Below are 13,787 nucleotides of genomic sequence, written 5' to 3' on the forward strand. Positions count from 1 at the left end.
AGCCTCAGAGTTCTTATTTCAAAATCCTGACTGCAGTTTACTTTAAATCACCGAATTCAGAACAATGCTGGCACTGAAGAGTCTTGGTAACCATCCTTAAGCAATAACCCAAGAACTGCTCAATTTACCAAATCCTCAACAATGCAAGTGTGTCACGCTTGATATTATATTTCTGAAATTCTCAGCTGTCCGATCAGGATAAGTTTGTAAGCCATTACTCATCCAACTAGGCCTCTTCCCCTCTTACCCGCTTCCCCACCCTCTGCCAGCTTGGAAGGCGACACGCCCAGGATGGCACACAGCTGCTGGGCCCCCTTCCTCTCTGCGTCGCTGGCGCCCTGCCCCAGCCACAGGAAGGAAGCCGTGGGGGTGACCAGGATGAAGGCGTCGTTGGAGTTAAGGTTAGAGGCCACCGCATCAACCTTAGAGAGAGAAAAACGGAGATCAAAAGCTGCAAGAAGCAGAGTGATGGTAAAATGAGGTCTTCTTGTTTCTTTGTTGTCATGGCAGCAATGCAACTTCACCACACCTTCCCAGTATCCCACGTATTATACAGATTGGATCCTGGCCACAAGTCCCGTCCCTTAACCACTGCAGCAATTTCCCACACGCTGATCCGGACTCACCTCCACGGCACGTGTGCACCCGGCTGTGTTGGACCGTACTTGAAACAGCCGCGTTTTGCCGGGTGCAGTCTGACCCCCCTCCCTGGAGGTGCCCCCCTTGTAGACCACCATAGGCTTCCCCCCGAAGAGGCTCATGAGGTGAGAAGGTTCCTTGCCTTGGACCACTCGCACCTTGAAACACACAAATTAGACCAAATCAGCCCAACATACATAAAACATACATACTTGTTTTTCTGTTTATATTTGTAGTAAATAGTGATACAAATGCTTTTAAAGTTCTTCTTCAAACTCATGCAAACTCATGCAAAACAAGTGAACTGCCTATATACACATTCAGAGGTGAATTATTTCCGAATGCTCCTTCTTCTAGGCACCATGGTGTACCATCCCGAGTTCGAGCAGGCCGGCTGACAGTCAGGTGTGGTGGATTGAGTTCGGGCCACTAGGGGGCAGAAGTAAGCAGGGCCATCTAATGGAATGTCGTGCCAGTGCCAGTTTCCCCATGTTTTTCCTCCCAGCATGCAATATGCCTGGCTATCTTACAACTGGACATTCCCTGCCTAGAGGAAGGAGTGGTTATTAGCATATAAGTAAAAAAAGAATCTTTTCTCCTATTCCCAAAAAAGTTAAATATGCTTCTTAGCATTACCTTAAGATTCACATTTGCTCAACATACTGTAACATATCTGCACTCAAGCTTTTTCCAATCTTTAACCAGAGGGAAAATGCCCAACTCTGAACAGATATGATTAATGCAAACAACCTGGCTCAGTGAGGTGGAGCAACAGGTAAGCAAGCAGGAAGTGATGAAATGAGGAAATGATGGGGGAATCCCCCCGAGTCACATGGTTATGAGTCTTTATACACAGCATGCTGGGATACCTGTTACTCTTTTGAACCCCCAAAATTCCACATGCTCAAGTGGAGTGAATCTTTTACCTCGAACAAAATCAACGGCAGCCATTTCTAGTCTGTTCTGTGACATGTAGGCCGTAAATTCTACAGATGCGTCTTGCTGGCCTAGCAGATGGCTGGTTCTCTGATTTAGCAATTTTTTGACCTGTTACCCCTCTCCCTTGTCTAGAAGGGGCCTACTGATCCGTAACTGCTGAGAGGCTGGTGAGAAGCACACCCAGCTCCCCCACATGACCTTAGGTAAACAGCAGCACGTAGCTCACATGTAGCAAAGGCCAAAATTCTTCTGGAAAAGGTTGTCAAATGGAGGAGAGGGAGAATTTCCTACTGAAGACAAAAATTGGTGGGCAGAGCCGGGGTGGTGGGGGCTGCGTATAAAGACCTGAGAGACTGTGACTCATCTGGGGGTTTGGGAAAATACCTGTGTGGTAATGGAAGCACCAGCAACCTGAGACAAGGAACAGGGAAGCGGGAGATGGAGAAGGACAGGGAAGCAGTGAGCTGAGGCTGGAGGCAGAGGAGTTAAAGGGAGCAGAGTCCCTGAAGACCCCAGACACAGAGAGAGAAAAGACCGATGCTCTGAAGCAGAACCTCGACATTCATACCGCGGCACTTTGGAACATGGGAACGGTCATCAAAGGTTCCCTACAGCAGTGCTTCCCAACCCGGTCTTCTGGGACCCCCAGCTCCCTACCGGCGCAAAAATGTGGATCGTCTGGGGGGGTCCCTGATGACCGGGTTGGGAAACATCGCCCTACACATCTGACACTAGGAGTCTCAGTGATTGGCTTGTGGAGCAGCTTCTAACTGTCCAACAAGCATTGTTTCAATACCAAAAATGATTAGTATGCTGTCTTCACCGTTAAACCTAAAGATTTAATGGAGGTAAGATATCTGAATTGCGTCAGTAGTGCTCAGCTAATGTAAATCAAGCCAGATCCCCCCCCCCCCCACCCACCCAACAGCCCGCACATAAATTACCTGGACTGGTCCCCCACCAAGCTCATCATCCAGCTGAGCAGCAAGGATAGCAGACGCTCCAATTTCATCCTGCGTAGAGTCCATTCCTTGCCTGAGAAAGACAGAGATATTTTTCCCCCATGAAGACAATGACCTATTTCTTGTGCTCTTCCTACACTGTTTTCCAATGGAAAATGTAACAGACATGCAGCTGGTGTGGTTTTACGATTCGTGTTGGAGGACTTTTAGTTTGAACAGTGTGTGCACTAAAAATGCCTTGGGAGGGATTTTTAACCATGCTTTGAATGTGTCTCATAAATATATTGTTCAAGATGAAAGTACGTCTGACATTTGAAGAATACAAATATTTGAAGTTTAAAAGAGATTTTAAAACACACTGTACTCTCCAGACAACTGACAGACAGTGGTCTGATAGTCTTTCTTTTGTAATACTGAAGGTGACCATTAAATTCATGCCTCCGTTATAGCCAGCCTACATAACTGCCTACATAAATGCTGTCCTGGTTTTCATACGGCTTCCAGGAGTGAGTGTGGTCAAGCCCCTACCAAATGTAGATGATCTGTCCTTGGCGGCCTCCATGCTGGTAGTTGTACAGGATAATGTAACTATCTCCCCCATAGAACTGTCCGTAGCTGGAGGGGTCCACGGGCACCTTGTCCCCCCCTTCGATGCGCCAGATCTGTGGAAAACACATTGAGTGGGTTACTAGAGGGAAATACTGCCGCGTGGATTTTTTTATTGCTTTATGGTGGAAATTTCAGAATCTTCTTACAATCCGACAAATTTCTCCTCATCCTATAATACTGCAGGGGTTCAATCTCTGTTCTTGGTGAGCGTTTAATTAGAGTATTCCATCACTTTTATGTGTGATATTCATAATGAACTGTACAGATTATTAGGTAATGGGGGCACCTACCCCAGGGGACTGGAATCCGGCAGAGACAGGGCGTGCCAGAAGCTGAGCCTGATACCCTGACGTACCGACCATCACAAAGATGGAAGGAATTCTCACTGCTGGTCCCTTGTTAGCGCGCCGGTCGCTAAGCACCTTAGCGGCACCTTTCTTACCTGCTTCTGGCCGCTGCCGTCGTCCACCATTCCGTGCTGGGCAGCCATGGCGTGGGACTCGTGCAAGGTGGCAGCGTCGAACGGCACCTTTTCGATCTTGGCGATGCTGTTGGGCACGTAGGCCACGCCCAGGCCCACCGTCTGGTCCACATCACGCCAGTTCTTGAAGAACTGCTTGAACAGGGGCGTCTCCCCATTCTCAGGCAGAACCTGCACGTGGGTGTGCTTGGAGTAGCCCATCTTCTTGATGAACTCGTCGGCAGCCTTCAGTGCTGCCTTCCTCTCCTCCATGTCGGCGTTCTGGCCTGAGCATGGACATCGTCATCAGCAACAGAGCCTTCCGGCTCAAACACTTGTGGCATTTTGGAGCAGGTGGCGTCCAGGAGGACCCCTTCATGTATGTACTTCATGCCAGTGATGTATGATAGATGAGGACCAACCTTGGAGCTTTTCTCTGAAGGCCTCAGTGTACTGAGGACCCTGAGGAGCATTTAGAGTGCTAAAGACATCAGTCTAATCATTCGAAGAACTAGACTGTTCTATCTTCTAGCTTGTTTGCTCTACTTCCCAACCATCTCCTTAGTTATCACAGGGTACAGACTTTAAGACCCAAAGGCATTTGTGTCTTCAATGGGCATCGTTGAGGGTGTTTTTCTTATATACATCACCACTGGCATATACTTTTTGTCATGGTAACCATGTATGACATAACAACAAGCAATACTCCCTGCTGATCACCTAATAAACGAACAATTTTAGTCCTCCTATGACTGTGCACTGACCTTTCCAGACAAATATCTTGCCATCAGAACCATGATCAAGAATAAAGCAGTCACTGGATTCCAGAACACTCTGGGAGAACGGATTCTCTGATGCAACCATGGCAATGGTCATTTCCCCAGTAGCATCAGATACCTGGCAGGTTAAAGGAAAATCACACAATAATGGAGGTAATTGGCCATTTACTCCAAATGAAGGCAATGGAAAGCCAGACACTGATGTAATATCTAAAAACTTTAACCAGTTTAACCAGAATATGGCTGTTTCACAGCCTATTTGTTGATGGTGAGATGTAAAATCAATTCTGCTTCCAGTTTCAGCTCTTCATCCTCTGATCTCGCACCTTGTATAGTTTTGCCAACTTCCTGTTAGACGCATCTGCTTTGATGTCATCAGAGGCTCCTTCAGGCAGGCCCGGCTTTGGTCCCAGAACCTACAGCCGTCCAAAATTAATATGAATGTAATACTGAGCAGGAACATCACCAATGTGGACCCTTCATGCTGGGCTTTAGAACTCAAACAGTTTTATAATTGTTTTGCCGAGATGTGTGTGGCATTGCTTTGTGGTTTGAATGTCATTCCCAAAACTACAGCAAGCAAACTTCCTGAGGAGCATTCACTCCTGTGCCCTGGACCTACCTCCAGCATCCTCTCTCTCTCCATGCCCTCATCGCACACGTACACCCGAGCACGCCCACTGCGCTCGTTATCACGAATACCCTTGGCGACCTGCGTAGCTTTCAGCTTCTCGAAGCGGTTGCTTTGGGAGCCACACCACTGGAAAACGTCCTGTTGATGCAATAGATCAATATGAGCCTTTAGCTGAACATGGAGCAGTAAGAACGAGGACGATCTGGAGTTTTATGCAAATGACCCTCTGTACAGCTTTACAATGTATGACGACTTTGAAAAACCTTGTGATATCCTTCTACTCTCCTAAACTCCAGAAAGACCCTGTTCATCTAATGTCCACTCACATTGCCGAGGTCCAGGATGAAGCAATCTCCCTGGTTAAAGCTGTCCCAGCTGACGGGGACCTCTGTTGCCCTGACGACACGACGACCTTTCACCTGCAGCAAACGCTGGACAGTAACCTCATTGGTGACGACGTGCTTGAACCCTGATGCCACGCCCCCTTCCTAAGCCAATGAGAGCAAAAGAAGGTTTGTTTCTTTTTTGTTTTACCTTGACAACAATACAGGCCACAGAGGCATTTTGTTTAGACTGGATGCCACAGTGCTAGAAGCTGAATCATCATACCATGTACTTCAGACCAGACTTAAAGTATCCCAGGAAGGCATTGGACTCATGACCCTGGACTTCACGGTACTGAATGGGTTTGCCGCCGAGGTAATCATCCATCTGCACGGTGAAAATGGCTGCAGCTCCACTTTCATCCTGTGAGCAAAAATCACCTGCAGCCAAAATATAGTTTTAGCTTAAGACGTGCTAGACAGTTCTGTTTGTTTGTAATGAAACAATGTTACAAAGTCACATTTAAGCCTTCCCTTTCTATTCCTCAGTATCTTCAACATATTTCATGGGCGAAAGAAAAGATAAAAGATAGGAAAATTATCCAGTATAATTGGTACAGGGAATGCTGAGCTGTCATGTGACTTGAGACGACTGACAGTCCAGCCTCCACTTTCTTACCCAGAATGCCCCGGTCTTACCCAGCCAGAAGTGCAGGTCGTACTGCAGGTTCCCAGAGCGCTGCTTGATGGTGTTGAGGATAATGTAGGCGTCGCCCGTGTAGAAGCCCCCGTACAGGTTCTCGGGCACCTGCACCAGGTCCAGCTTCTCAATCCGCCACACCTGGAGGCCTGCCTGTTTGCCGGCCCGCTCGAACTCGGGATGGTACACCATGGTGCCTGGGAGAAGGAGTGTTCGGAAGACATGTTAGTACACATTACGTCAACATACAGGACCTCCCCCTCCCCGTTAGCAGATTACAGCTCAGTGCTTTTTCACAGTAATGCCAATCTATTAATGACACTCTATTGATCCCTGTGGGGAAATTCTCCTTTTGCCTACTCCACCATGCACTCCGTGACACACATGTCGATGTTGGGGGCTGAGGCTTAGCGCGCCGAACCATACATTATGTCTGCTGTCTAAGCTCACACTCAGAAAGTGCACGATAATCATGATACGTGAGGGAACCGTCACAAGTGGTATTTTAATGCATGCAGTGTATTTGCAATTAGCTTCTAGTTCTGGCGATCCCAGTCATGCTGCAGCGTACAGCTTGTTGGGGCTGGTTTCGGAATGTTAACGGGTGACGGCACATTAACATAGCAAGAGCCCCCTGGGCTATTTGAGGAAGCGATGGTAAAAGTTGTTGACCGGGGTGGATCCCGACAGATTTATTTGCCGGGTGGGGGGTGTGGATGGGCTCTGAATCGGATTGAATTGCTGGTTTAAACCAGGATACGGCATTTTACTATTCAGTATAGAACAGTCTCATAAAATACAGGACGGGTGACTCTAAGTCTAAAATTTCAGTAAGGTTAGTTAAGGCCCCTTTATAACAGGAGCCCCTGGGCTTATGCCCTGGTAAACCTGTGCATTAAAGCGCCCCTGTTAACAGATAATGCAAGAATAATCTAGCAGGAAAGTGAATTAATTTTGCATTGTAGTCCAGTGCTGCACGGCACAGCATTTGATTGTACAGTGCGCATTTATGGGGACTGGGTGCGGATCGTGAGGAATCGGGGACCGTCAACTCGAGATTCGTCTAGCAGCATCTGCCGGCTGCGTCTGACAGGATCCCCTCGAGGTCCGCCGGCTAGGTGATTAAGCGCAGGGGCGGTTCCAGTTCAGGTGGCAGTGTCTCTTTGTTACATCGCCGTCGCCTGAAAGCCTCCAGCGGGTTGCTGTATCGTTTTAATCCCACGATCCTCGGGAGACCGGTTAATCCGTCTATTAACAATAGCCACGTGCCATTCATCTGTCTTTACGAGATGCATCATTGCCAGAAGGGATGAAAATCGACAATCGCTGCAGTCAAGGTACAGGAACTCAAAGGTACTACAGCAGAAATCTGTAAAAAAGTTATTAAATGAGAGTGCACGGTGAGTAAATGTTTACATACGCAAACTATTCCTTGTGCGCCCTCAGCAAATACTACTAAAAAGATAACGTTGCAGATGTGATATGCTATTACATTTACATTTTTAGCCAAGGTTTTTGTCCAAAGCGACAAATAACACAAGTGAAGCAAATAACACATTCATGTTGTCAGTGAGTCGACTAGGCTGAGTTTACAGTGAATGCCCAGGTGCGAGTCCAGCTAGGCTGAGCTTACAGTGAATGCCCAGGTGCGAGTGCAGCAAGGCTGAGCTTACAGCGAATGCCCAGGTGCGAGTCCAGCTAGGCTGAGCTTACAGTGAATGCCCAGGTGCGAGTGCAGCTAGGCTGAGTTTACAGTGAATGCCCAGGTGCGAGTGCAGCTAGGCTGAGCTTACAGTGAATGCCCAGGTGCGAGTCCAGCTAGGCTGAGCTTACAGTGAATGCCCAGGTGCGAGTGCAGCTAGGCTGAGCTCACAGTGAATGCCCAGGTGCGAGTCCAGCTAGGCTGAACTTACAGCGAATGCCCAGGTGCGAGTCCAGGTAGGCTGAACTTACAGCGAATGCCCAGGTGCGAGTCCAGCTAGGCTGAGCTTACAGCGAATGCCCAGGTGCGAGTCCAGCTAGGCTGAGCTTACAGCGAATGCCCAGGTGCGAGTCCAGCTAGGCTGAACTTACAGCGAATGCCCAGGTGCGAGTCCAGGTAGGCTGAACTTACAGCGAATGCCCAGGTGCGAGTCCAGCTAGGCTGAGCTTACAGTGAATGCCCAGGTGCGAGTCCAGCTAGGCTGAGCTTACAGTGAATGCCCAGGTGCGAGTCCAGCTAGGCTGAACTTACAGCGAATGCCCAGGTGCGAGTGTAAGCAGTGTGGGAGCTACACAAGTACACACATAACTATTAACAAAGTAAAAACCTAATAAACCACTCAATGACCAGAAGTGCAATGTGAAAATTTTTACAGTGGTGACCAGGTCATTTTCTGAAGGTGATCCTGGTTATAAAGGACTGGTTGTCTTAGGTGAGCACCAATAAACGTTCTCCTCCAGTTCCACACCTCCCAGTCCCCAGGCAGAGACAGCGGACACCTGCAGCCCTGCCGCTCTCCCGCCCTCCGCAGCTTATGTTAAATCTACTTTACCCTCCAAAACTAAATTAAAATTAAAAAGAAGACACAGGCCTTCGCACTGGGATGAGATTTTACATAAGCAAACAGCATTCGCAACATCTCTGATCTCCGGTGCCAGTATCACAAAAGCACATCAAAGACCCAGCACTACACCAAGGCCAAAGGATTTGCATAGCAAGCATCATCTGCATAGGAATTGGAAAAGAACCCCCCCCCACCCCCCCAAATGCCAGCCAGACCCTTTCCATGAGGATTTGCAAACTACAAACGCCCAGGCTTTTGCTGGATGTCTCATAGTATCCAATTCTGAAAAAAACATGCCAGTGATTCATCCAGGGGGAAATCAGTATGATGGCCCCCGATTGGATAAATGTGTCACGTGATGTAACAGTGCACTGCAAAGCACTGGTTCCAGTGCAGTCGAGTTTGCAGAGATAATTTGAGAATAGGATTGAGATACCATTCAGTTATCAAAGTTTGGATCCTTTAAATTTTGCTCTAAATGTTTGAGATAGTGGAATTATAATTAACTGGCTGATTAAGACTAATAGTCATGTGTGACACTGCCACCACACCCATCGCAGTTAACTAGTGACCCAGATATGAATGGCCTGTCTTCACTCCTGGTATAAATAAGCCAGGTCACATGTCTGCAGTAGGCCGGCCCAATGTAGGATGGAAAAACAGGGCCGAGCTTCAATACCCTTGGTGATTCAGGCAGCGAAGGCCTCTGCAGGGTGACTCAGCCTTGCCGACATCCACAAAACCCCTCCCCCACCCCCCAGCTGTCGGGCAGACTATACTGAGAAGGGCTGCTCTTCCCTTTTTTCAGGCCTGCAAAAAACAACTGTACCACAACCACGCAGTCCAGTTTGGGCCAGTGACAGCTGGAGATGCATGATGATGATGATGATGGAAATCCACTGCTCCATGTAGAACCTCCGTTGGATTCTAGTGACCATTTTTGCACGATGCTAAATGAGTTTAAGTCACTACTTGGCTTTTTTTTATTAAACCCAAAATTACAATGACGGTTTTCAGAAAGAAATATCTGCAGGGTGCAATTAATAATGTTCTGCAGGAAAATAATTAAACTCGAACAACAACTCCAGATACATTACTGAGATTCCTTACAGGGGGTGTATTGTTCTTGCAGGAACTTGATTGGTTTTGCAGTGGTGGGAGGGGTGTGGGAAATCACAGAACAGACCCAGGCCTGTTTAAACGCAGCAGCCGTATGTTTCAGGAGACAGCTGTCCATTTTTCAGGCTGCAGACTTTATCTCAACTCGGAGATTATTCCGAAATCACGCGGCCCCCGAGACCGAAATGACTGCGGATACTAGGAAGCAGTGGCTGGCAAACAAAAACAGCCGGCGCTCCCTGTGTATACAGCCACTGTTTATGCCTACACCATACAATAATGTTCTGTAAAGCCAGGCTCCAGGCATTCCTATTTAAAGCAACTTAGCACAGCTTGTAATATTGAACTGAGCCCTTTCACACAGCTGGGTATTTGCTGAAGCAACAGTTTGTAACCTGCAAACGGGTCCAGAAAAAGTCCCCTTTATGAAAAAATAACCGGATGAAACAACGCACGTCTTGCTGCGTGGTGATGTGAGTGCACCATGGTGAAAAACAGGGCACTGTCAACAGGGAGCTCTGTTTAACTGTGGTCACTATGGATCTTAACCCCCCCCCATTTCATTCTCGAATGAGTCACCCCCTTCCTTTAAAATACCCCCGCCCAGCCTCGCCCCCTGGGGGCTCTCTTGTCTCTCAAACACTCTCTTAAAAGGGCAAATTGGTTTATTCCTCGACCTGGTGGATTCTAAGCCTTCTTTCGGCGGTATTCACCTTGTCCTGTTGCCTCCGAATTACTTTATGACTTTGCAAACATTGGAGTGGATTTCTGACGCCATATTGGGCCTTAACCCGCTAGTGAACATGGAAATGAGGCCAAAGTCTAACCAGGAACTAAAGTATTGTACTCATGCTGTCGTTTGTGGGACAACTACACCTGACAGGGCAAAACTGCATTTATTCTGAGCTCATTTGCTATTCTCTGAAAAAACGCCCAAAATAAAAGAAAAAGTCCACAATAAGTTTAACGGTTCAGTTTGCATGCTATAAATCTATTTTAAGCGCTTTCAGTTTGGCAGCTGTGTGGGTTCGTAATATAACAAACCCACGTTAAAAATCCAAAAAGTGTTACTGAGTGCCAAAAGTCCACCATCATACCCCCAAAGCCTGTGTGACCACACCCATGGAATTCAGCTCCCCAACGGAGCCTAAGGCAGCAAGCAGACCATGCCCACAGCTGAGGAATGACCTATCACAGCGCTATAGTCGGATCACTTAACGAATCACATCGATGCATCATTTTGACCAAGGGGGAAGGCTGGTAACCTCTTATTTACAATGCGCAGTCAGAGACCAAAACACTTCAAAATGCACTGAAGCACACAGTTACTGCTATTGACCTATTACTATTTTTAAGTTACTGGTATTGGTCAGTGCACGACTACAGCAGCCATCCTGACAGAGGAAATGCATCAACTGAAACCCAGAGACACAATGTTTAATCCAAAAGACTTGATTTAATGTTCACAGAAAGTCCACAGACCTAGTCTGGATAATTTCTCTAGCTGATTATCAAGCCTGCCAACACAAATTCAGTTTATATATATATATGTAATCTTTATAGAAGGTTGTTCATTTACACTCCTAAAACAACTGCTTAGCATGTCTCACTGCACACATGAGAAGCTTGGAAAATATTAATGTCTCTGGCATCTTTCATACATCCACTCACAGCTGCAAAGACACCATTTTCAACACAAGCCTTTTCTTCATAGCGTTTAACCACCAATGGTTACCCACTGTCACAGTGTATGTGTGTGTGCGTGCATGTATGCTTTTGATTGCATTTCCTTTTAAGCGTACAGTGAAGTCTTTTGTGTGGCAACCAAGAGCCTCATCTTGTTTGCACTCACTGCAAACAGCACTGAATGAATTGCAAACAGTACATTAAAATAAAGTGCAAATCTGTGCGCTATGGAAGTGGCTCTGGATGGAGATGCACATCAAGACATGAATGATGTGCTGGGTCTACAGGCGAGGACATGAACACTGTAATGCGTTGAGCAGCAATATTAGTTAGTAAATATTAGTGCTGACTGACTCTGCAGTTTGACTTTGAGTCTGTGAAGTTAGAGAGGACACGTCCTTCAAGGCCTGACCAAGGGCTTTAGAGTTTCATGGGACACAAATAACCGCGGCTGACTGTCATCATTATCTGCACTTCCTGAAAACTGTAGCGTGACAGATTGGCATATTTAGAACAGGGCTTGTGTTTTGAATTTACGTATTTCCATGGTGATTAGGCGTGTTTGTGTACAGACAGGATATGTGGTTACTGCATGGGGAAATTCACACATAATATAAGGAACTTTTAATGATAGCAGAATTTTACAATGGCCTTTTCAATATTCATGTTAATTTCTTCTCAGTCCAGACACTCTGAGGTGACATTGGTACCTGCATCTATAATGTTACTTCTGAGTCCATTTTAGTCTGTTGTAATTATGCATCATGCTAGGTAATATGACCACAGTATTTATGTTTGTTCACTGGTGTTACTGGCTGCATAACTCTTCATTTATTTATGCATTTTTTAACCTGCTCAGTGTAACTCGCTCTGCTAAACAGGATTCTCTTCTTTTTACACAAGCTCTCTTACTAACTGAGGTAGTGCATTGCGATTTTTGTCATTTTTTTCCTGTGCCAAACTACTTCATCCTCTGTCAGGCAATACCAAAATGTGCGCAGGGCGCAGCTATGGAATGCAGACATGGAGATCCCCCGGAGGGTCACACGATGCACATGATGCAGGTAGACAATAACGCTAAAGGAATCATTTTAGTTTAATAAAAAAAAAAAATATATATATATATATATATATATATATATATATATATATATATAAATTATATAAACTAAGGAACTGATATGGAATCAGGTCAGTTGGAGTAAAATATTACCTGTCCATAACTTCTTATGTTGAGCGACATTTATATTTTTCTTAAACTACATTACACTTAATTGGCGCTGATGACCTTTCCAGCCTAACAGTGATTTTCAGCTCTGAGACTGTCTATATATGGTAACGTTCACAGAATCTTCACAGTTTTCTCAGTAGTTTGTATCACTTTGAGTATTTATTTTATTTATTTGTTTTAGAAAAGCTAACTACGTATCACATCCATTTCAACGTGGCATATTCTCACAAAATGACAATGAAATTAGAGAAGAGCCCGCTAGAGGCTACAAGAATAAGACAATGCAATGTTCATTAGAGTATTCGTCAACAGGGACACTTTGAAAAAATGATATATACGCATATTAACTATATTAACTTACAAGTTATAACATCAGATAACTACAGTAAATACAGCTTTGTCGTTCTTGCAGCATGAAAGTAACCCACCACAAATTGTGATTGAACTGATCATGCGCATTTTGCTCGTTTTACACTGGATCCATAAAACCTAAATCGATGGTGTTACAGCTTCGAAGGGAAATTTTCTTTACCTGATGCTGAATAACTGGAATATGTGCGAGGCTGCAACGCAGGATTTGCTTCGATAAGAGATTTCCGCTGTGCAACAGCACGTCGCTTCTTCGCAGCAGTTTATACGCTCGGACGGGGCAACTCCCTCGTGAGTCACCTACAGGACCGAACCGAGCTCGGCGCACTGAACTGGGCTCCAAACCCCTCCCCCGAGCTGAATAAAGAGAAAGCCTGCTGTCGGGGGTACTTCTCTCCGTGCGTTTATGATTAGATACTAAGATCGTTCACTTTACAGCTTCGATCCTTCCAATCATAGTGCATAAGTTTAATGGTGCTACTCTAAACTTTTGGACTTAACCGAAATTATTTATACGAGTGGTGGGATTTCAGGAGCGACATCAACAAAACTTTGATAACCTTGTTATGTTTGAAACTTTGTAAACGTTTTGCATGCATTCGATGTTTCTTATGGAAATTTCTTTTATGCTCTGACTTACCTAGTGGCCAGTTTCATGTCTACTGTAACTAGCGCAAGGCAGTTTCGCCATTACCTTCGACGGTAATATTTTCCCTGTTTGATTTCTGGAATTACTTTAGTGAAATTAAACACTAAAGTAGAAGGGTTCAAAATAACAAATTCAGAGTCTA

At 45.9% G+C, this 13,787-nt stretch overlaps 1 protein-coding gene across 2 annotated transcripts in view; it reads right to left on the minus strand.

The window, feature by feature from the left end:
• LOC111843448 (gelsolin-like) overlaps positions 1–13,313 on the minus strand; it is a 16,750-nt gene extending 3,437 nt beyond the window's left edge. The window contains exons 1-13 of one of the 2 annotated variants that reach the window (XM_023811048.2): positions 13,160–13,313; positions 6,045–6,242; positions 5,632–5,786; positions 5,349–5,510; positions 5,011–5,160; positions 4,715–4,804; positions 4,374–4,506; positions 3,592–3,896; positions 3,069–3,202; positions 2,523–2,613; positions 1,963–1,989; positions 627–797; positions 248–422 (exon numbers count right to left, since the gene is read on the minus strand). In XM_023811048.2, the coding sequence (XP_023666816.2) occupies positions 248–422; positions 627–797; positions 1,963–1,989; positions 2,523–2,613; positions 3,069–3,202; positions 3,592–3,896; positions 4,374–4,506; positions 4,715–4,804; positions 5,011–5,160; positions 5,349–5,510; positions 5,632–5,786; positions 6,045–6,237 (1,786 nt within the window). In that variant the 5' untranslated portion in view covers positions 6,238–6,242; positions 13,160–13,313. The remainder of the gene's footprint in view (positions 1–247; positions 423–626; positions 798–1,962; positions 1,990–2,522; positions 2,614–3,068; positions 3,203–3,591; positions 3,897–4,373; positions 4,507–4,714; positions 4,805–5,010; positions 5,161–5,348; positions 5,511–5,631; positions 5,787–6,044; positions 6,243–13,159) is intronic. The other variant, XM_023811049.2, reaches the window with a different exon arrangement.
• Between the last annotated feature and the right edge of the window lie 474 nt (positions 13,314–13,787).

The sequence above is a fragment of the Paramormyrops kingsleyae genome, chromosome 7 (assembly GCF_048594095.1).
Source record: "Paramormyrops kingsleyae isolate MSU_618 chromosome 7, PKINGS_0.4, whole genome shotgun sequence".
Lineage (NCBI taxonomy): Eukaryota > Metazoa > Chordata > Actinopteri > Osteoglossiformes > Mormyridae > Paramormyrops > Paramormyrops kingsleyae.